We start from the raw sequence: 22,394 nt of genomic DNA, 5'->3' as shown, positions 1-22,394 counted from the left end.
ATAATAATAAGAATAATATTAATAATAAGAATAATGTCTACAGTGATTGTTGACATGTCAGGAGGAAATAATATAAAGGTTTTGTGGTTTTCCTTGACTTTGCAGGTTCTTCGGACCCAGCCCCAGCGTCGCCAATCGGCTTCCCTCTTGGAGAGAGTGGACCAATCAGCGACAGTCTTTGATGAATATTCATGAGTCCGAGATTCAAACCTTTGAGCGAGTTTGTCTTGGTCCACAGCATCATACCTAGGACTTTTCACAGGCACAAACTACATTTTCTTATGAATGGAAAGAGAAAAAATCAGTTCGGCTTAAATTGGGACCCGTCCTTCACTGAGATCATAGAAGGAAAACAACAAAAGCAAGACAAGGGGAACCGCAAGAAGAGATGACAATGACTACAATTCCAGAAAGTCTTAATAGCCCTTCCTCAGGAAAAACCGTTTTCATGGAGTTTGGACCCCCGAGTCAACAAATGTCGCCTCCCTCCATGTCTCACGGACACTATCCCATGCACTGTTTACATTCTGCAGGTCATACCCAGCACGACAGCTACAGTCCTGCCTCATCGTTCCCCAGATCTCTGGGTTATCCATACGTAAACTCCGTCGGCAGCCATTCCACCAGTCCATATCTCAGCACAGTACAGACCTACCAAAACAGCTCGGCGCTCACACAGACGCGGTTAGAGGACGCAGGTAAGTGTGCAACAGCATCTTTGGATCTTAAATATCGACTTTCTGTGTTGGCACGGCTCTCTGCTGTATACGGTCCTCGCTGCATGGAAAAGACGAGCCAGATGTTGGAATTAGGCTTGGTAATTATTTATTGCGTAACGCTATAAACAATGTATGCAATTAAGGGTAATTATACCTAAAGTACAGCCTGTAAAACTTGCGCTGGAGTATTCATAGCTGCGCAGCACTGTTGGCTACAACTGCCTCCTCATTTTTTCCCCTTCTCTTCGCTCTTTTCTGTCTTTGCAGCGCCAGAAGCAGAGAAAAACACAGTGGTCGAGGGCGGAGAGGTGCGATTCAACGGGAAAGGAAAAAAGATTAGAAAACCAAGGACTATCTATTCGAGTTTACAGCTTCAAGCTCTGAACAGGAGGTTTCAGCAAACTCAGTATTTGGCGTTACCGGAGAGAGCTGAGCTCGCAGCGTCGCTGGGTCTCACTCAGACACAGGCAAGTCCATGAACACACACTCACACACAGCTTCTTCATACACAACATACACTATTATTGTTATTATTATTATTATTATTATTATTATTATTGTTTATAATTAATATGCAACGTCATAACATTTAATGTTTGACACCAAATCAAGGATTGGTTTTGTTTCTCTGAATGCTATCCAGTCATTTATGTCTTAATATTAATGACATACCCATACAGTAATAATCTTTAATAATCTTTGCTCTTGACTTGATGATGAAAGCTTCTGTGTGCGTAAAGCTGTGCGTAAAACGTGCGTAAAAAGTCACTCCAGTTTCAATTTTCTTACGCAAAATGCTTTCCTTTGTCTCTCCAGGTGAAGATTTGGTTTCAGAATAAACGCTCTAAATTCAAGAAACTGATGAAGCAAGGCGGTGGCACGATTGACGCCAACGCTTTAGCCACCGGCCGCGGACTGTCGAGCGGCTCTCCCTCGGTGGCACCTGTCTGGAGCTCGCCGACCACCGTGAAGACGTCCGTGGGGACGACCGGATCTTACATTCCCAGCTACACCTCATGGTATCCAACCACACACCAAGAGTCTATGCAACAGTCACAGCTCATGTGAAGAGAACAGAGACCTCAGCCCTGCCGTGGCTCGTGTATCAGGATGTTGAAGGGGCCCTGCAGCCGCTCGGCGCGGCCCAGCCAGCGCTGATATCACACAACAACAACCCCGGAGTTAGCTGCCGCATGCCGCCAGCTGACACAGTGGCCTCCTCATACCGGATGAAGGCAAGCAATGGAGTGAAAGACTGAGAGGGCGCGCAATGCGCCCAAGGGCAACAAGTCCATGACAGTCAGCGGAAAGCGTCGACAAATGGATCCTTTTATTGGCTGCTGTTTATCACTTTTGTGTCAGTTTCTATTTTTTTTTTTAAATCATATTTGTGTGAGTTATTCTGTTTATAAGAAAACACGTGTTTGTTTACACCAGATGTCGGGCCCAAGGTGACGAAGACCTCAAATTCATAAAGGTCGATTAGGCCATAGAATTGATCCTTTAACCAAATAATAATAATAAATATGAATAAATTCCAACCATCAGGCTATACAGTACATTCAACCACAGGGCATATTGTGCAAAGCCTCAACTCGCTACTATGTTGTTTATATGTGTTTGTTATTTAAGTTAAATTATTCAGAGGAGTTTTTTCTGTTGAGGTCAGTCTGTGTTCATGTGTTTGAAACAACAACACTGTGTTGTTCATGCTGCACTAACGCAAGCAGAGCTTTTCTATGCCGTGCCCCGATGTTATGTGAACAATGTAAAAGGCCTGACAATTTGCTGCTTCAGAACAAAACAGAAAAAAAAAGAAGAAATATCGTGAGGGTGAGCAGCTCCTTTGTCACTGTATTTTGTACATAATTTTCAGATTTGTTTTTGTGCTGTACTGGATACGCTGTGAAACAGGGTTTTAGGCTTTCTGTATTCGTCGAGATGTGTTTTAGTCAACATAGAAAATATTTAGTTTTGTATTGATCACTTTAATTTATTGATCTGTTTCTGAAGTTTATGTACAGACTGTGCAAAGTTTCAAAAGCAGTAAAATGATGATTTAAATTATGTCAAGAAAGGTGTCTGATTCAAATACCCCATCACCACCTCCACCCTCCTCCTCCTCCACCTCCACCCTCCTCTCATGTGAAAAGAAAGGCTTCAGCATGGTGCAGGTTTAATGTGAGCTGACACAAAGCAGTATCATGTTGGTTATTGTAGCAGACACCGTGTGCGCTGCGAAAAGGCTCGTCGTTTAAGATTTATGGTCGTGTTTAGCGTTTGGCTGCAGATGTTGTCAGACCTCTGGAGCGATGAAACCTGACGCTGCTGGCTAAAAAACTATCGCCAAAACAAGACTTTAGATGCATCTACACGAAAATATCTTTACATGTGGTTCAGCGTGATAAATGGGGAAATACAAGAAATGAACATGCGTAAAAGAAATGGCAGAAACCACTGACTCCTTTGTCTGATAACGCATGTGATTGAACCGTCGCTGTGCTGGAGACCCGGGTTCATTCAACAACATCGCTTATTTCTTTTCAGCTTTCCTTAAAGATAATCTTCCTTCTATTTGTCTCCCGACAATCCCCGTTTTCGGCAATGAATGAGAGCGATCAATTGTGTGTGTTAAGTGAATAATTGCGCGAGAGGCAGGTGCTGCAAAAAGGACTGGATGAGCACAGAGGACACAAGGCGGATTATAGAGATCAGTGAGAGTGAAAAGTTCAAAGGCCTTCTTCACACTTTATTCATTTACTCCAGTTACGCGGTGTCGCAGTGAGCCTTTTGAGGGGTTTTTGTGTAGCCTATTAAAACGTGTTAAAATGCGGCTATTGTGGTGAGAAACAACATTTTAAAAATGCGGGGTTTTTTTGCTTGCATTTATTTTCCTGCTACGAACAGTCGTTATTTAATTTTAATGTAATTTATTTTGAGCAAAATGCCATAAAAGAAACTAAGCTGCCATTGATACAGGTGGATTTACCTGTCCATGCGAGCAACGTTAACACCGGACTAGTCACACAGGGTAAAATATCACTAATTAAAACAAATAATGATAAGCACACAAACAAAATGTATTTCCTGAGATGCCGGAAGAAAAAAAAAAAAGTTTAAAAAAACGGAAATTGATTGTAAATGCGCGACTTGTAGCTCCCAGCTCTCCTGCAGCTGCAATGTACCCATGAATATATTAATGTTTGCAATTATAATGACAAATTTGATGCAATTTGTGCGTCTGCACAGCATCCTTTTAAGAGGACAGGAGTCCAGAGAAGCATTTATAACATCATAATAAAAGACAACATTCATTTCGAATTTATTAAAATAACTGCTCGAAACCATCAAAATACATTATTATTATTATTATTATTATTATTATTATTATTATTGTTGTTGTTGTTGTTATCATCATCATTATTATTATATCTTTGATAGTATTCTTATACAGAAACAGAATGACACTCAAACCAACTAATCAGCTTTTCAAGGACTAAAAAGAAAAATAATCTCTGTCCTTGTTTATCTATATTGTCTGCACCTTGTGTAACATCCTCTTCTTCAGCCCTGTCCCCATTGTTATTTTAATGCGCAACTCAAAACATATGCAGTCCTTTGTAAAGTAGAGCAGGCCTATGTATATTTCGATACCATTAAGAAATAATATGAATTGTGCTGCTGCTGCTGTAGTGAACAGAAATCTGCCTACCTAGTCCTAGAAAGGCGCAGCTGCACATCCAAGAGGGTCAGTGTTATTTCGCTGTATTCTCCCCTTGATTATACGAGCTGAGCCCATCAAACCCACCATAATTACAGTAATTTCGCCCTTATTTATTCTAATGCAGTTTCCTATCTCTGAGGTAATTATGAGCATTTTTTGTCGCAAGGAGGATCTTTCTGCGCTGACAAAAGAGATAGTGCTCTGAAAGAAATGTGCTGCTGCAATGGGAGAAAAATTGGCGAAATAGGTGAGCTGCCATTTCGTCACTGTTCCCTTAGACTTAGCCTATGTATAAGGCTGGCAAATTGCTTGCAGGTGTACATCACGGAGTTGTCAATGCGGAGAGGCTTCAAAATTAGCAGAGCACAATGTAAGAGTAATGAGAGCAGCAGCGACTGAATTAGAGAACAACTTGTGTGTCTCCCCTTCCTTACATTTCCTCCCTCGGTGTGTGCAGCTTTCTCAGCTATAGGACTTCTTTTTTTGCACAAAAGCAGCTCTTTGGTTGCACATTAAATACACAGGAGACATCCAAGATTTTACCAGGGAACTAGTCTTTGAAATAAGTCTGCAGAATAGCATCAAAGAACCAGAAGCATTCACCGATATGAATGACAATAAAAATAAATAAATGTGAGGGGGGGGAAAAAAGGAGATAAATTATGCCTGTAAGGAAAATCAAGCCTGGCTTCCTGTTTTTAATCATCTGAAATACATTCACTCGTCAAGCAACATTTAATGAATATGTTTAAAGAAAAATAATAATAATAATAAATTTAAATACGCACCTCTCAGCTTTAAAAGGAAGCTCCCTCTCAGGCTTGTCAGAAAGCAGCATGGAGGCAGATGTGAGCAGCATCATCCTGCAGCACAGACACAAGGAAAAGACGAGCGCTTAAATCCCACAAAATGTGTCCCATGTGTTGGTCTCTAAGCTATAGCAGCAGACAGAGTTCAGAATATGACTGAAAATGTCTGCTTTATTTCCCCTCTTTATAGCTGATGGGGAAAAAAATGTAGATTATTAGCATAAATGTTTACTCCTCATTACGCTGATGACATTGTGCACTCGAGATCTTGGTAATCTTTGGGGGGAAATTATGAGTAATTTTTTAAAATTTAAAGCAGCAGTTACCATGCAATTCAGGCTAATTCTGCGTAGGCTCCACACGGATATAATTATCGTCGAGTCAAGATGTTAGGCTAAAAACTATGCATTGATATTCCCATTTATTATGTACATACGACTTTGACAATGTTGATGCTTGAAATAGCGGGAAATTGTCTTGTGTAAAAAATAACACCCCATATTAGGACATCTAAAATTGCGAAGAATTATATAGTAATTGCAGGCTTTCAGATTTGAAAGCCAGAATGCTCAAACCAGAGCAAATGTGGATGAAATTACAGATCAGGGTATAAATTAGGATAAGGGGTATGGCATTTACAAGTTGCCTAGAAAAATGCTCGAGTGCAAACCACAGTAGCTCTGGAGATGCAGAACACCCAGGAATCCATTTTTAAAATGATTATTACAGTGTTATAAATCGATAAATACTCTAAAATAGGCTAGTTTACGTGAGTGTTATTAACAAATCTGTGCTGACTAGTTCACACGAGTGAATGTTTAGGAGAATATCGTGTTATTTCATGGTGCAGCCATCATGCATGCACTCTCAACACAGACAATTAAATCTACAAATGTGCACATTAATGTAAATGTGGGTGTGTAGGCTACATGTAGATGTTATGTTGGACCTGCTGCATGCATGCATGCCTCGGATCTGATCCTGTCAGCTCCGGGGAGGAGGCTCCATCATGGAGATACAGCAACCGCTGACAAGCTACAGTCCTAATTATGTAGAAGGAAACGATCCCACTCTGTGGCCCGTGGTCGTTTGAAGGGAAGCGTGTGGGATAGACAGTGTGGATCATGAATGAGAACTAGCTAAGTGATGGGGATGTGTATTAATAATAATAAGCCCCCCCACTCGTTCTATCGGAGTTAAAATAGCCTCATAAAATCGCTGAATTGACTAAAATAAAATTCCTGGCAGCATTAAATTTAGTTTTTGGACGTGTGCCTGTGTTTTCCCAGTAGCCTACAGGCCCCACATGAGCCACAAACACAATGTAGGTCAATCTGCTCGTCTTAGAGATCACAGGCTTCACTTGTGAGACGTGAGAAATGTTTCCATGATGTTTTAACTCCGGGCTGTCCCAGTTCCTCTCTTTTCCTCTTGTTAGGCTGAGTTCATAAAACGTCTGGTAAGCAGCTCTCTGACTCCACAGAGTCTGAGGAGCTTGTGCTCGGTTCATGCAGCCACATACCCTCATCTTCTTCCCCTCTCTCGCATGCCAAGGCGTGTTGTTGTGTCGACTCCCTCCTCTGCTGAGCCTGCGCCCCGGGCCTCTCCCTCTGCCTGCCTGCCTGCCTGCCTGAGTGAGCCCCGGTTCGGCTAATCATCTGCTGATGGAGCCGGGACGGCTGAGGGATTATTTTAAAGGTCGTTTACGCTTATTGTAGCACCGTTGTAATCACAAACAACATATTATTACATAAAAAATATATTTTATTCAGCGTAACGTTGTCTAATGTTGAAAGTGAGTGTCCAGCTAGCTTAAACTCCAACCGTCCAAACTTCAAGCTAACGTTAGCTGGTAGTTATTAACATGGTTGCTAAGCAACGCACTTAGAAGTTAGCGTATTAAGCTACAGGCTAATAGTTTTGTTAGCTAGCCTACAAGTGTGCTTTTATCCTGTTTTTTTACATCAGTTTCAGCCCCTCACAACCAATATACAGGTAAATAAATAAAAATAAATAACTGTAACATGTGTGTAGCTGTCTTAGCCCATTATAAGACACCATGGAGTTTCCCTAAACAGGTTAAATTTTTAGCTAATATTAAGCTATTGTGAGGTCTTTCTGAAAAATAATAATAATAATAATAATGCAGCATTCACCAAGCTTCATTGTATGCTCTTAAACAATAAAATAAATAAATAGGCCATCAATTCAGGCAGGCAATTATTTTGTACATAAAAGCCTATGTTGCAAAAGGAATAAGACAATAGCATATAAATGTCCCCAGTCGTAAATAAATGGCTGTCAGGAAAGAAAGAGAGAGTTGCATTTGCACAGAAAACATTTTTATTTAAATAACGTCTGGCCATATATGAAACACTGCTAAAATAAATAAGACAAAAATACAGTTAAGTGTGATACAAGTAAATCCGAGGGTAGGACAATCAGTAGCTTACGGTGGTTAATTAATGGATTTGCACCGATAACATAAAAAAGAGTCGAAGCGACGTGAGATATCAAAAAGATGTGGTAAAATATTTACAAACGTGGATTCAGACACTTACCCCCCAGTTTATTCAAATCAACTAATGAACATGTGGAATGGATAAAGGTAAGCTGTTTTTATCGCACAACAAAATGAGGTCATATTGAAAAAGGCACGATACAGTTAACTTGTGCTACATCTGTGACAGGTTGTCCTGCGGTCAATTGTTTTATTTCGCAGGAATGGCAAAAAAGTGACGTCCGCGTAAAAGTAGGCTTGCGCCCAGGCTGTGATTGCTTTGGGTAATAGTGGTTCATTCATCCCTCGACATAAACAAAATAAATAAATACAAAAATAACTGTAGAAATCTGTGTCTACCATTTGCCAGCGCGAAAACCGGCAAGGTCCATGAACCTGTCTGGCTCCGATAACTTCTTGCGCGTAAAGTTCGCATGGCGCACACACGAGGTCTGTAAAATGAAGGTATTGGCATTTTTCTTTCGTTTTTTTTTCTCTTTATTCACCAGTATTGTCCGATTTAAACCCGATCTTTTTGTTTTTTGTTTCAGAATATCGTCCCAGCACTTATGGCGGCGTTGTGGTGGTGTTGGACCAGAGGCTGCAGATGCGTCGCAGAGTTCGTTGTTGAGTACCAGGAGTAGTTTGCCAAAAACGATGAAGGCGCAGTCGTGTTGGGAGGGCTGCTACTCTGAGGTAAACTGGGGTTGACACTGTTCATTCTTTGAGTCTGTGGAAAGTCCCAGGCAGTAGTTGGCGGAGACGTGCAGGGGGGAGACTCACTGGAAGCAACGTGTTGCTCTGGGGGGATTTCTCCACTTTTCCACAACTTCTTGAACTTGGAGCGGCGGTTTTGGAACCAGATTTTGACCTGAGAAAGAAATGGAGACAAAATTAAATTAATTAACCTATACTCTCACCGTTTGACAGTTTAAATGTCTTCTCATATTGGACATAAAGTGCATATTTGACACCCGTGTCTCAGATGCACCCACCTGTGTTTGCGTAAGGCCCAGCGAGGCTGCCAGCTCGGCCCGTTCTGGTAGAGCCAAATACTGCGTCTTCTGAAACCTCCGTTGAAGTGCAGCCAGCTGGAAGCTGGAGTAAATGGTTCGAGGTTTCCTGACCTTCTTTGGTTTTCCATTAACCATCCGGATTTCTGGCTCACTCTCTTCTTTCTCTGAAGTCACAATCAAACGCAATAGATGTTAGACATGAAGAGTATTGCATTATTATCTGCCTTAATCTATTTTACACAGGCGTCAGTTTATGTTTGGCATGATTCATTTTGTATTATCAACAATTTATTTTATAATTCTGAGTTAAACAACAAAAAGCATGCAATTGTCAAAGTATGCTTCCTTGAGAGTTGCGTTTAAAAGTAATTAAACATGTACTATTAATATGTTGTGCGCATCCGTGCATGTGCCTCATAATTCTGACCACATAATAATTATCTTGTCAATTATGTGTTATGCATGATTCAGCTTGTCTGGCATGTCACAACCAGGCTTTGAAGTTTGATCCCAAACAAAAGCACGAAATGGATTTAAATATACATTACAAAAAGAATTTAAAAGTTTCCTTACCTGTCTCGGCTGGAGTAGGAGAGGAGTTGGAGCCGTAGGAGCTGTATGCACCATAAGAGGAGTTGAAACCTAGGTCGTAGGACTTCGCGTTATATGGCACAGTGCTTGTGGCGCTGCTGTGGTACTGGTACGAGCCGAGCTGGCCGAATGGAGACCCGGCGCAGTGGCCCGGCTGTTGGCTGTTGTAGTAGCTGCTGTCTGTCGCCGTGGACACCGGAAGAGTCGGGGACTCCTGCGATTTGTGCAAGCTGTGGTAACTGCTTGAGGTAATCTGGTTCGAATGCATATCAGTATTTAAGTTCTCAAAAACCCCGGTCATCTTCGAGTTGGAGCGGAGCAATCTCGCACAGCCTACGCGCAAAAATCGCCAAATTGCAAAACCGCGAGCTGAAAACACGACTCGAATCTTGGACTGATGATACCTTTGCGCGAATCGAAACGCATCCCCGTGTAAACTGTGGCAAAATCAGCGGAAGGTGTGTCCCTCTCACAGTGGCCTGTGATTATCTGCTACGGTCGGTGGTGGGAGCGCATTTATGAGAGAGTGAGAGGGAGAGCTACTGTGTCTGAGGCAACCAATGAGTAAGGGCTGCACGACTGACTACTCCCCACCGCGTCCACCCTCCATTATTTGTTCAGGTCTGTCTGTCCCGGTCGTCTGCTGAGAGTTTTCCATCAAAGCATCTCAAAAGAATCAGAGAAAAGGTACCGTGACTGAACCTGCAGGCCCGACACGTCTGCCCTTACACAGATCGAGTAATTCATCTCTGTGCGCACTCAGCCATTCGTCAAGAAGATAATATGACATCAACACATGGATGTACCACACATCAGATAAATGCACCATTAAATTGGCGGTTTGCCCTCTACATTTGAATTTTACGCTTGCCAATATGGCAGATTTATACCCGTTTTTCTGCACTGTGCTCGTTTTGATGGAACCACAGGCCTTTTTCTTATTCTTGGTCACATTTTTGTCCAAAAATAAAAAAAACTAACAAAAAAAACAAAACTAAGTAACACTTCCAAAACTAGTCAAAACCACACAGAGGAATGGAAGGTCGGTCAAAGAGGCATTCAAAAGTGTTACAAAATCAACTTCTGTGCTTGATGCTGAGAGGTGACTGCAGGAAATAGCTACAGCGCCCCCATGTGCTTGGAATCAGACTTACAACCCCTTTTCCTGTTGCATTTCCTTTTGTCTGCATTTGGTGCACAGCAACCAGATGGGCCGCCTTGTTAACAAACTCCCTTCACAACTGTGTGGAGACCGGCGGCTCACCACCACAACTTCACATGGAGTCCCAAGTGTTGGTTGTTCCGCGTCGTGATGCGTTTAGGTCCCCTGGGAGTGAAGAACTTCATGTGTTCACAGAGTTGTTGAGGCGCCTGTGTACATCGCCACAAGATGGCAGCATAGTTCCTTTTATTGCTGCAAACGGGATGGACTTTATGTATCAATGCATGTATTGATCAGACTTTACTATTTCTTGTTGGCCAGAGTGCAGACATGAAGCCCAAATTAATTGGTCTAGTCTCTCTAGCAAGTCCCAAGTCACTTTTTCTTGGGCAAGTCAAGTAGAGTCAAGTCCTTAGTTAATGCAAGTCAGTTCCCAAGTCAAGTCAGTTTTTTCCTATCCAAGATAGGATAGCAGATAGCAGTCTTACCTGCAGAGACAAGATATTAGTATCTGTATAATAGAAAGATGACAGAGAGGTGAATTTGTAATATAGTTAATGATATTCAGTAAAATGAATGTAACAAACAAAAAACATATCACTTTTAAAACGTTTATATAATTCTTAATTTTTTCTAAAAAAGAATATTCTCACCTCAGCCAGAAGAACAAATCTACTACTACTTCTCCTGAAAACCTAAAATGAACGCAGACATGTAATTCGATTCATGTCTCAAATCTCAGGCTCAAATTCATGTCTCAAGTCAAGCCACGAGTCTTTAAATTCCAAGTCTAAGTTGAGTCTCAAGTCATTTTTTAAAATTTCCAGTCAAGTTGCAAGTCATCAAAGCACACAGAAGTAGTGACACTCCAGACAATATCATGGGTAAACAGGGCAAATGCAAGCCAAAACAATAGCTTTAAACTATCTTTATGAAGCTTATCTGCCCATTAGAGGCATGTTTAACTGTAGTGATGGTGAACATTTTAATCTTTTTGGTATATTGACCTCAATATTGAAAATAACCCCCATTACAAAATAACACACTATATAGCTTCAGAAATGATACATCAGAACTCCACATGGCTATATGCTATTTGTCGCAGGGCTGTTTCACTTCAACAAATAAAATAAATACCTGATACTATCCTGATAGACTCGTTAACCTTTTGAAATAGTAGCATTTCTTAATCTGAAAGATGACAAGTTGATGGTTTATGGGTGGTTGAGGAGATAGGGAATGGGACGTCACTGATTTCAAGCCACCAAAATAAATAAAAAAATAAATTGACAAAATCATTTAAAAAGACTTTTAAATCAAACTGAAATGAAACTAACAGAAGCACATCCTGACTTTTAATTCCTAGGATGGGCTATGTTCCAAAAATGTTGGACCCTACAATTCCCATAATGTAATTTGACTGCCTTTCACCTTCCCTGCCTGGTAAACAGCCACATATTTCAAACTTAATGCACCCAGTTAATAACACAGGCTTTCTGGCATAAATTTGGGTTCGTCAATGCCAAGCAGAGATACCTGGATGAGGTCACTAATAATCTTCTCACACTTAAGAAAACTCCTCCAGAACCTCAGAAAAAATAATACATTATACATATATATTATAACACCATACACCACAGTAGTAGTCCTTCCCAACTAATCTTTACGAGTAAAATTGGTGGAATGCCTCTTTAATTTTCTTTAGCCTGGGAAAGGCTGTTATGCAGTTGTTGTTCTCTTTCGGTATATATTTATTCATTTTGATTAATTTCACTGCATGTTATTATTTTCCTTTATTCTGTCCCTTTGTCATGATGGGTTTTCTGTGGTGACTCTGCAGCAGGACCCCTAGATCCAGTCCAGGGAGGCTTCTATCTGTCCATTGTTCTTCTGAAAGGGAAGCAATCCGCTCCCACCGTGGGCCAATGGGGCTGCATGTCACTGCTCATTAGTAGAGCACAGTCTCTGTATTCAGCTGCCCGTTATCATAGCCAGAGTGAGTGAAAATTGTCCAGTCAGAGTCCATAGAGGCTGGAAAAGACTGTCTAATTAATCATTCTCATCGTTCAAAATGGAAGTCATGTGAGCAATTATCTTCTCTATGCAGGATTCTTTTCATTAAGGCTGGGTTGATGAGGTCGTCTGATGGTCAGTGAACTTTGAAAGTGTGAAAGTATGTTTTGTTCCACTACAACACAGTTGCAAATAATTTTTCTAACTTTTCTTCTCAGGACTGTTTGCCCAAGTTAGTTCTATTTGACTCCCAAGAGACGAGTCTTTTTTACGAAAACATACATTTATGTACAGTACTTGTAAAGTCACTGTGATCCAGTATGTTTTCTGCTGGCAGTTCAGAGATGCCAGAGGATAAAATAGTCAGATACTTCTCAAGAAAAGCTTCAAAGTCGATTGAAAAATGAAGGAGGTTCCTCTGGAGAATGCAGAAGTCATCAGATTTTTAGATGGTCAGGTCAGGGAGGATTTCATAACATACTTCCACAATCTCAGAGTTCATAGTCAAGATCAGGATGTGCCAAAGCATTCATAACAGAACAGACTCCAGTTACATCGTTCTTATCATACTTTTTTTTTAGCCTGTCATGAAATAGATGGTTGATTTTGCTACTTGATGGTCATGCCCAGTTGGTTGATTATAATTTGGATGTTTTCTCTTCTGCTGCAGAGCAGCTGTTATTGTGGATCTTCTGAGTGTTCAGCGACATGAAAATGATGCCCAATGACAGGACACAGATGTGAGCGAGTTTTATCACGCGTTCCAAAATCACATTTTTACAGGAGCTTCTCCTGACCTGGCTTCAGCACACCAGTCAGACAGCTTTACATATGTATTCAGCATTTTCCAGTTCATATTGTCTTATCTTTGTCTTTTCTAAGTGTAAAAATGGACAAAATTACTCTCTACATAAAAGAAGCATCTTTCCTTGTTTTTTCCTCAGCTATCAATAATTTAGCCTAATCCTTATTAAAATGGCCATCCATTATTTAATATCTCTTCAGTGCTTGAGGAGGTTGGCAAGTTGCCACACATGATTAATAGTGACCTTAAAATGAGCAACTTTGAGTTCAACATATTAGTACTAAAATATTATTGCAATGAAATAATCCCCTGATTAGATTAATGAAATGACCAGTCAAACACTTCTTAACCAGGGCTAAAGAACTCCCTAAACAATCTACACGCAAGTTGCTTATTAGGGAACTTCCAGCCTGGCTTTCTAATCACCAAATCATCATTGTAACACTTATTTCAGGATGTATTTATGTTACTCATGTAACTATCTGGTTAATTACGAAATATGTGTGTGTATAGGTGGTGCAAGACATATCGTACCTCGTACCTGTGATTTTTTTTCACATCAAAACCACGTGAGTTTCAGTCATGAACTCAAGTTCTCAACCACAACAATATACCACATGAATTCATCAGTGTCAAATCACAACATTCATATCACAGCTTTAACTTTCAAACAGTTCAATTCTTAATCTTTCTAATCGTTCTTAATCAGAACATGCATCTTAGAAAATCATACCTCTAGCTTTCAGAGTACATCCTATTCTTGTTGCAAAGGACTATGTTTTGAACAGGTGTTAAAACCACAGCGCCTGCATAGCGTGCAAAATGCAATAGCCCATAGCAGCTTATGTTCAGCTTGCTAAGTTTGTTGAGATGCTCTTTCACATCCTCTTTTGCAAAGATGAAGTGTAGTTGTAGTTGATGTAGTTCCACAGTGTGGAACAAAAGGTCTTGACTCCAGTTTACCTGTAGTTATATTACACTTATGTTAATAAAAGTTCAGATTCAATGTTAGGATTTTAGAGAGTTGTGTGTGGTGTTGGTTTTCTTCTGCCACAGTACTTAACAGTGCCATGCCAGGTTTAATAAAATTGATTCTGTGCGGTTGAAATTCAATTATTACAGCAGTTCAAGAGGCGGAAGCTGAATAAATAAAAGTGATGAAAGATAAAGCCAGATAGTAAAATTGATAAGCAGGAAGTAATAATTACTATATTACTATATTCACCTCCATGTGGGATACTAATAAGTAAACATGGAAGTATTTAAATATTATTGCACAGACACTTGGATTGTACAGGATCATCTCACTGTATACATGTAGATATAGGACACGTATATATATATATATATATATATATATATATATATATATATATATATATAGACTATATGTAGCCTTTATTTTAGTTTATGTATCAGACTGCTTCATCTGTTTCATTTGTTTTTCTTTTTTTTCTCTTATGTCGCATAAAAGGACGATACACAGTTTTGTTTTACAACCCTGGTGATTAACCTTTACCTTTACTTTTATTATGTAGTAATACTATAATTATATAAAAAATAGGCATATTATGACACATATAAATGATAACTACACAATTTAAGTATCATTTAATGTGTCATCATCTGTATATAATGTAAAATGCACATATATGCCATACATATAATATGTACTTATAATAAGTATATTATAATACACACTGTAGTATGTATCGTAAGTACAATATAGTATGTATAATATGTATAAATATTAATAGATAAGTAATAAATAGATAGATAAAAATTTATATGAAGAGTTGAGTATAAAGATGCTAGTTTATGCTGAGTTTACAGCCCTGATCTCCTCAGGCAGGTAATTTAGGAGCCCTGACTGCAAAGATTCTGTCACCTTTGTGTGTTAATCTAGACCTTGAAACAGCAAAGAATGATGCATCTGAGGATCTCAGGGAGTGGGAAGGGACATAGGGCAATAAGAGATCTGTAAAAAGGAAAAAGAAAAAAACTCTCAGGGCTTTGTGAGTAATCAATAAAATCTTAAAATCAGTTCTAACAGGTAACCAATGTAAGGAAGCCAGGATGGGTGTAAGTATGAACAGAGAACACAAAGTATTGAATCATAAGTTAGTGAACAAGCAAAGAAAGAAACATTTCATACTCATTTTGGAGACATTTTGCTATAGGCAGCATATAACACAGTCCATATAATTATGAGGTAGCCTGTTTCACTCAATGTGGGATTGCAGCCTGTATGTAACGTCAGCCTCTCTGTTCCCATTATAAGGTTGTGTGGAGTGCTCATGAATTGACAACAGCGGCTGATATTGACATTTATGTCTTGAGGAATCAAAGTGCACAAAACAGGAAGTCGTTGTGAAAGATAACAACCCTGACATTCAGTGGAGTTATTGATCCTCAGCATCTGTTATCTTGTTTTTTGTGTTGCAGATGCTCAAAAGGCAAACAAAAGCTCAGATCTTTTCAACACCGCACAGTGTCTACTATCTGTTTACAATGACAATGGCACTGTCCACTGCAAAAGTTACAATATAATGGAAGTACAGGAGTGCAGCCAGAGGGGAGGACAACTCTTCACACCGAGAACGGATGTTCCACTGATTATTGACTCATTCAATTCAAACTGTTATTGATTTCAGGACAAAGAGTAAAGTCTGACATCCTAAACAAACCTGAAGAGATCAGGTTATAGTGCGTTCTTCCCCATAATCAATTGTGTGTAGAACAATGATAATGCTGTTTTAATGATCTTAGTAGGAAAGCTAACAGAAGTTGGCCAGAATTTGACCTTGCACACACACTACAACAGAGACAAACGTTATACTTCCTTCTCACTCTAACACAGCTTTTGGTTTTCGCTATTAAACTCTTGTTTGCTCTTCTTCTGTATGGTCTCTGTGTGGCCACCATCTTGATTAGTTGACACAACAGATGCTCAAAGATAATACCCAGGTTCTGATGGTCATTGGCACTTGAGACCCTGTATTTTAATTGGTGATACTGACCAATTTTGAAATTTTTACTTTGTGAGAGTGAGTGAACAAGACATCAGCTTAAACCCCCCAAATTTTGCTTCCTGCTTTTTAATGAAGGTACCCAAGTATAAAAGTAGTATCTAATTTTACAGTATACCTGATGACACATAATAGTATGTCAGTGTACTTTTTTTTAACCTGCATATGATAAATGGATGTAAGATTGTTTATCATAATGTCCTGTACTCAATGGGGTAGTAATGGCCCTGTTGTGTGTAATGCAGGCAGGTTTCTAGCTCAAGTCGAGTGATTTGGCTCTTGGTGGATTCTCTCCTCTGGTCTCCTGCTGGGTCTATTGGAGCATTCATCACCTTGGCAACTCTCCCTTTTAGTCGAATCACATAACTGCAAGTTCTCCAGCTTTGGCTTACAAGTTTAAACACCTCCATGAAACGCTTCCAAACAAACCAAAGCAACTGTGGCGGGTTTATCCTGAATGTTTTTAAGCCCAAGACACTGAGTCAGCAAATAAAACACGCTTCTCCCAAACATGGAAATGATTGACCAAGTGTTTCTTGACCTCTCCCTCTGAAAGGTTGAGCGTGTACTGCGTGGCTCCGGACATAAGTGGAGTTGGAAACCCTCAGCGTGGTGTTCATGATGGAGCATGTGTTTCCTAAGTGTTAGTCATGGCGGCTTTTCCCCTGGAGAGGAGTTATTTTTAACAACAAAGGCTTTAATGACGAGCACAGGCACGACAATAACAATTGGAAGGAAGTGTTCAGTTTGGAGCCAATAACAGATGTGAGGTTAATGCTTGATGCTCCACAATGGGACAATCAGTGTTAAAGATTACAGCTAAATGCTTGATTTTGCTACAGTTCACTAGGAAAGTACATTTTACATTCAGAAAAAGAAAGGCAGAACATGATCTGTTGTACGATAATGCCATTACCTAATTGTTATGCTTTTTTAAAAAAAATTAATGATTGCACGTCAGAGCAACAATAAGTCAATTAATCGATGAATCTATCTAAAGAAAATTATTTTTAATATAATAATATAATAATATTCGAACTTTTGCTGGTTCCAGCTCCTTAAATGTGAGAATTTGCAGCTTTTCTTTGTTATTTACGATCGTAATGAAGAGTCTTTGTAAGGCAACTTATTGCTGCCACGCCAGAAAAATAAAAAGTATCATTATAACATGAAAAGTTTATCGTTATAACCACTGTTATTTGTTACACTTTGTGAAAACGTGAGGACCTAAACGCAGAAACGCACGGGAGGCAGGCAGGATTAAGAAACAAAAGGCGAGCTCTATTAACTAAAACTGAAATAATCCAAAAACCAAGAAATGCAAAAACGCCTAATTACAAAGTAGCAAACAAAAAACTAAAACAAAGCACAAATCAAAAGCAAAGTTCAAACCAGTAATAATGAGAGTTTAGCAGAAACATAAAGCCAGGAACAAAAAACAGAACCCATAACACTGGTGAGTAACACAGGGTGGTTACACAGGAACGAACTGAACAAAGACAAGCGGGAGCACAAAGACTATATACACACACAACTAACGAGGGGATGAGGTGCAGGTGGAGTGAGATGGAGCAACACAGGTGAGGGAAATAGACGGAAAAACACTAGAAACAGGGAAGGGGGTGATGGGCTGGAAATGCTGAAGACACAGAAATGAGGGAAAGGCTAAAGAGGGAGAAGCAGAGCAGGTGTGGACAGCAAGAAAACAGGAGGGAAAATGACACAATAGGTGGAAATGAAAGCAACACACGACACATGAGGGCAAAATTACAAAATAAAACAGGAAACCATAAACGCAGAACCAGAATCATGATAGTTATTCACACTATAACATTTGTTATTCGCTTTATAGCAATATATTATATAACACATTAAAACAAGAAACTTTTCTTGTTATAACAATATTCTATTTATATTGTTTAACGTGAAACATTTCATGTTATAATGTGATAACATAAATTGCTATAGCACTAAATGTTATAATGTTATATTGTGATAATGTAACATGAAAATATCCTGTGAAACGTTTTATGTTCTGACGTGATACAACGTTACAAAACATGGAACATTTCACCTGTTCACTAAATTAGTAGTCTATTGTTATAATGAAAAAAATGTCTTATTATAACATGTTATAATTTGTCATTTGTAATAATGTGAAAATATCGTCTTATAGTGTGATGTTATAACAATAAACTTTTACATTATAACATGAGCCCCTTTTTCGGGTGTGGCAGCAATATGCTTCCATATATTTAGGTTTTGGACTATTGGGTTGACAAAAGAAGCTGTTTGAAAGTTCACTTTGGGCTCTGGGAAATTGCAATGAGAATTATTCACCTTTTGTTTTTTACATTTTATAGACTGAACGATAAATCGTGAATGAAAATTATTGTTAGTTTCTGCCCCATTGCATGGTCCCCAACAGTTTTGAAAATGTCCACAACCTCTTTGGCAAAAAAAAAAAAGTAAAAATACCCTTCACTGAAATTAAAGAATTGAAAGACATGCTTTCAACTCAAGTAAATTTCCTGCCTGCTGTATGAAATGATTGTCATGACATGATTGTACATCCTGGAGGGAATTCCTTCACTGTGGAGGCTCTGCACTTTGCAGGGATAACAAAGGAATCCCCAGAATTCCCTGTGTCATCTGCACGGCCTGCCTGAGAAAGAATTCAGAGAGGTCTGCGAGGTCCTGCTCCCTTCATTGTTGTTTCAGCAGCACACACACCCCCACCCAGGAGCCATAAATGGAAGCAGCCCTTTGTGAGAGGGGAGTGGAACAGATTTACTGTGGATGGTCTCCCGACAAAGGACCACGCCACTGTCACAACAGGACCAGGATCAGCTGCTTGCACTTTCACACAGTATGATTTAACGCCGAGCTTCACACAGCCACTGATGCAGACACAACCTCTGCTTTCACTCAGCATCCATGTACCTCAACGGCTAAACACTGAGAGGTCTCTCTTCTGTATTTTTGGATACAGTCACCCTCCAGATTGAATCAAAGACATTAATTCAAGTCTCAGAACCTGCTGCAGGTCCAGATGTACCTCCCTATATCTCAATTTTCCTTTTTTCCATTCATATTTTAGAACATGTAACCACAGATTTGTTCGTAGAGTCAGATTAGTAATAATATAACTTAAGATTTAGAAAAATCAGCATGATATGTGGTCAATTTTACATGCGTCTGTGTGCTGTAGAAATGTAATTATTAATAGGATTTGGCACAGACTTGAGCCAGAAGTCTGATATTTAAAGCATCAGCAGACATGTGTTATAACTTTGCATTGTGGTCAGTGGTATGGCCTCATGTCTTGCACACCAGGCCAAAAAAATGCCTACACCAGCTGTGCATTTTGGGCATGTTTCCTTGCCTCTCCAATAACAATTGGGTTTGGTTTCCTCTAACAGTCTCTGTTATGTTGACTTCATTACATTGAAACTTAAGGAGCTGGTCCTTCTGTCTCTCCAGGGTTTGAGTTTCACAGCCTCTAAAACTTGATCATTTCAGCATGAAGGTGGCAAATCAGTAAAATCCAGCCATTACCACTGATACAACTCTCCGATCTCTGCTAAAGATGGCATGAGTTGTCTAGAAATCCTCACAGGATTCCTAAGTCAACATGAAATGTAATAAATTTTACATGCCATGTCATTATCGATAAGACTGGGCCTAAGAAGGCCTCAATTAAAAGTAACAACATCCGTATGTTTGCATTGCATTGTTAGTTGAGGTTTTACGCCTTGGCACACCACACAGTGCCAATGCCAACTGTGCATTTGGGGCATGCTTCCTTGCCTCTCTGATAACTTTTGGGTTTGGTTTCCTCCACCAGTCTCTGTTATGTTGACTTCATTATTGTGAAACTTGAGGAGCTGGTCCTTCTGTCTCACTAGAGTTTGAGTTTCAGAGCTTCTAAAATCCAATTATTTAAGTAGGCAAGTGGCAAATGATTGAAATCCAACTATTGACAATAATTAACCATGTACATCTCAACAGAATCTAAACAAAAACAGTCTCACATTTGAAATTTAAAGCAACATTATATAGAAATTGACACTTTGTGCAATTTGGCGCCCCCCACAGTTTTTGAGTGCAACACCACTGTTGTAAAAACAAATCCAAACTACAAACAAAACTCATCATGTCATAGTTATGTGTTGAAAACTTGTATGACTTGTATGTTTGAAGTAAACATGTATCCTGCTATCTCACTGAAGTTACATAGTGCAGAAACAAGTAATAGAGGGTGCAGAGTGGCTGAGACAGAGACACCATTCACCCTATTACAAGACACTGTGCCATCAACATGATTTTGAAGCTGTTATTTTAAAGTTAAAAAAGTTACATAATGTTGCTTTAAATTGGCCTCATCAAACCTGTGGACTATGAACGTGGATAGCATTAGAAAAGGGCTTTGGGTCTCAAATGAAACTCAATACGTTCATCAGTGATTTGACCTCGGGGCCAAACAGATCTTTCTCAAGTCAGCGTTCATTTTGTCAGTACAAAAGTGCAGCTAATCTGTGAAGAAAGGCCTCGTCACCTGCAGGGGTCCACCTGCTCAACCTTCACCGTCTCTCCGGTTTCTCCATTCCCAATGACCTGAGACAATACGAGGCCGAGCAGCTTCACCTCCTCACACAGCTCGAGTTACACAACCACCCAGGGCAAAAGTGGACATGAAAGTACTGCTTGTGTGGCTGGGTGAAACCAGGTGAAGGCAGTTACACACCTTATCACTCACAAGGACACACACACACAGACCAGACTGAGCAAACCCTGATGTTTTTGTTCTGTAGATTTATCAGATCTAATCACATAAATGAGATGATCATCTGAGGAAACATGCTTTGTGTCATCAACAAAAATCGCCCAGCAGGGATTTACAGTTTTGCAAGCATGCACTGATGTAGTTACATTTGTTTTCTCTCTATTGTATCTCCTTTAAAAATAAATAAAAATGCGCTGCAAATAAGCTCAGGCTATATATCCCAGAATATACAAGATATGACATGTATTGGTCCATAAAAACAATTTAAAATCATTTTAATTTGTTTTGATTGGCTCATCAAGATTACCATCAATATAATAATCTGGTGATCCATTTTCTAAGTCTGATCTAAATTATTTTCTCTCCTGTGTTTATGACTTCTGATCTGGTGGAATTCTTCTCTCTTTTTTGCCTGGATAATCTTTCTAAGTTCCTCATTTTTTTTCATCTGTGAAAACGTGAAAAAAAAAATCAGGAGAAAAAAAACGACCTTAAGTCTGAAAGTTAATATAATGACTCCCAACCAAGGGGTCGGACCCCTCCAAAGGTCACATAATAAATCCAAGGGGTCGAGACTGAACCAATTAATGAGGACTTTTCAGTATTCTTGGACTCTTAAACACAATCATTTGATCTTCTTGGGAGTTGAACCAGTGATTCTCATACTTGTTCATGTCAATGACCCCTAAACTGATACAAGGCCACCCCCATCTGATAAGATTTTTGCTTTTACATATTTTATTACAGTAGGTTTATGAAACCCATGACCAAAATACTCAGTACATTCAGTCATCGTGTTACATGATTAATCCCTATTATGCTGGGGACCCCCTGGAACCCTCTCAGAACCCCATGGGGTTCCCTAGACCCCACTTTGAGAACCATGAAACCATCCAAAAAGTTTAGAATAGAAAAGTCAACAAGTCAGATGAGACATGACAAAAGGGCTAAACTAGACCAGCCACTGGTTTAATATTTAACATAATGTATTTCATAAACTGATTTGGCTTTTTATATGAAATTTTAATTAAAAAAATAACAGTGGAAACTTGATTTAAAGTACTTGGCTACTTTCCCTCAACAACAAGTCAGTGATGTGTTAACTGCCTGTGATGTGTTAAGATTTGATGCATCTGTGACCAAACCCTCAGCAACAGAGATGCCATTCACATATCTTACACTACCTCCTGAGTCATTTGCTCCAATTAGGAATGTGGTTAAGAGCCTAATACACCCCCAC

General features: G+C 39.5%; 2 protein-coding genes across 3 annotated transcripts; one reads left to right on the top strand and one right to left on the bottom strand.

The window, feature by feature from the left end:
* Positions 1-388: 388 nt before the first annotated feature.
* Positions 389-1,787, top strand: dlx1a (distal-less homeobox 1a). 2 transcript variants are annotated; one of them, XM_073474133.1, is made up of 3 exons: positions 389-698; positions 987-1,186; positions 1,536-1,787. In XM_073474133.1, the coding sequence occupies exons 1-3, from the start codon at positions 389-391 to the stop codon at positions 1,785-1,787; spliced, it is 762 nt and encodes a 253-aa protein (XP_073330234.1). The 2 variants fall into 2 exon arrangements, with proteins under 2 accessions (XP_073330234.1, XP_073330235.1); XM_073474134.1 differs by lacking the exon at positions 987-1,186 and having other exon boundaries at positions 1,536-1,558.
* Positions 1,788-8,186: 6,399 nt separating this feature from the next.
* Positions 8,187-9,723, bottom strand: dlx2a (distal-less homeobox 2a). Its single transcript, XM_073474016.1, has 3 exons — positions 9,342-9,723; positions 8,748-8,932; positions 8,187-8,623 (listed from the first exon to the last, which is right to left on the bottom strand). Exons 1-3 carry the CDS (start codon positions 9,658-9,660, stop codon positions 8,300-8,302), a joined length of 828 nt encoding a protein of 275 aa, XP_073330117.1. The 5' UTR covers positions 9,661-9,723; the 3' UTR covers positions 8,187-8,299.
* Between the last annotated feature and the right edge of the window lie 12,671 nt (positions 9,724-22,394).

This window comes from Pagrus major, chromosome 9 (genome assembly GCF_040436345.1).
Source record: "Pagrus major chromosome 9, Pma_NU_1.0".
In the NCBI taxonomy this organism is placed as follows: Eukaryota; Metazoa; Chordata; class Actinopteri; order Spariformes; family Sparidae; genus Pagrus; species Pagrus major.
The sequence above is the reverse complement of the archived record's forward strand: the minus strand, read 5'-3'. Positions and strand labels throughout refer to the sequence as shown.

Coding starts and splice junctions, on each gene's coding strand:
- dlx1a (XM_073474133.1), top strand. CDS start 389: ATGACAATGACTACAATTCCAGAAAGTCTTAATAGCCCTTCCTCAGGA. Junction 699..986: donor GACGCGGTTAGAGGACGCAG/GTAAGTGTGCAA, acceptor CTGTCTTTGCAG/CGCCAGAAGCAGAGAAAAAC. Junction 1,187..1,535: donor TGGGTCTCACTCAGACACAG/GCAAGTCCATGA, acceptor TTGTCTCTCCAG/GTGAAGATTTGGTTTCAGAA.
- dlx2a (XM_073474016.1), bottom strand. CDS start 9,660: ATGACCGGGGTTTTTGAGAACTTAAATACTGATATGCATTCGAACCAG. Junction 8,933..9,341: donor TCCTACTCCAGCCGAGACAG/GTAAGGAAACTT, acceptor TTGTGACTTCAG/AGAAAGAAGAGAGTGAGCCA. Junction 8,624..8,747: donor TGGGCCTTACGCAAACACAG/GTGGGTGCATCT, acceptor TTTCTTTCTCAG/GTCAAAATCTGGTTCCAAAA.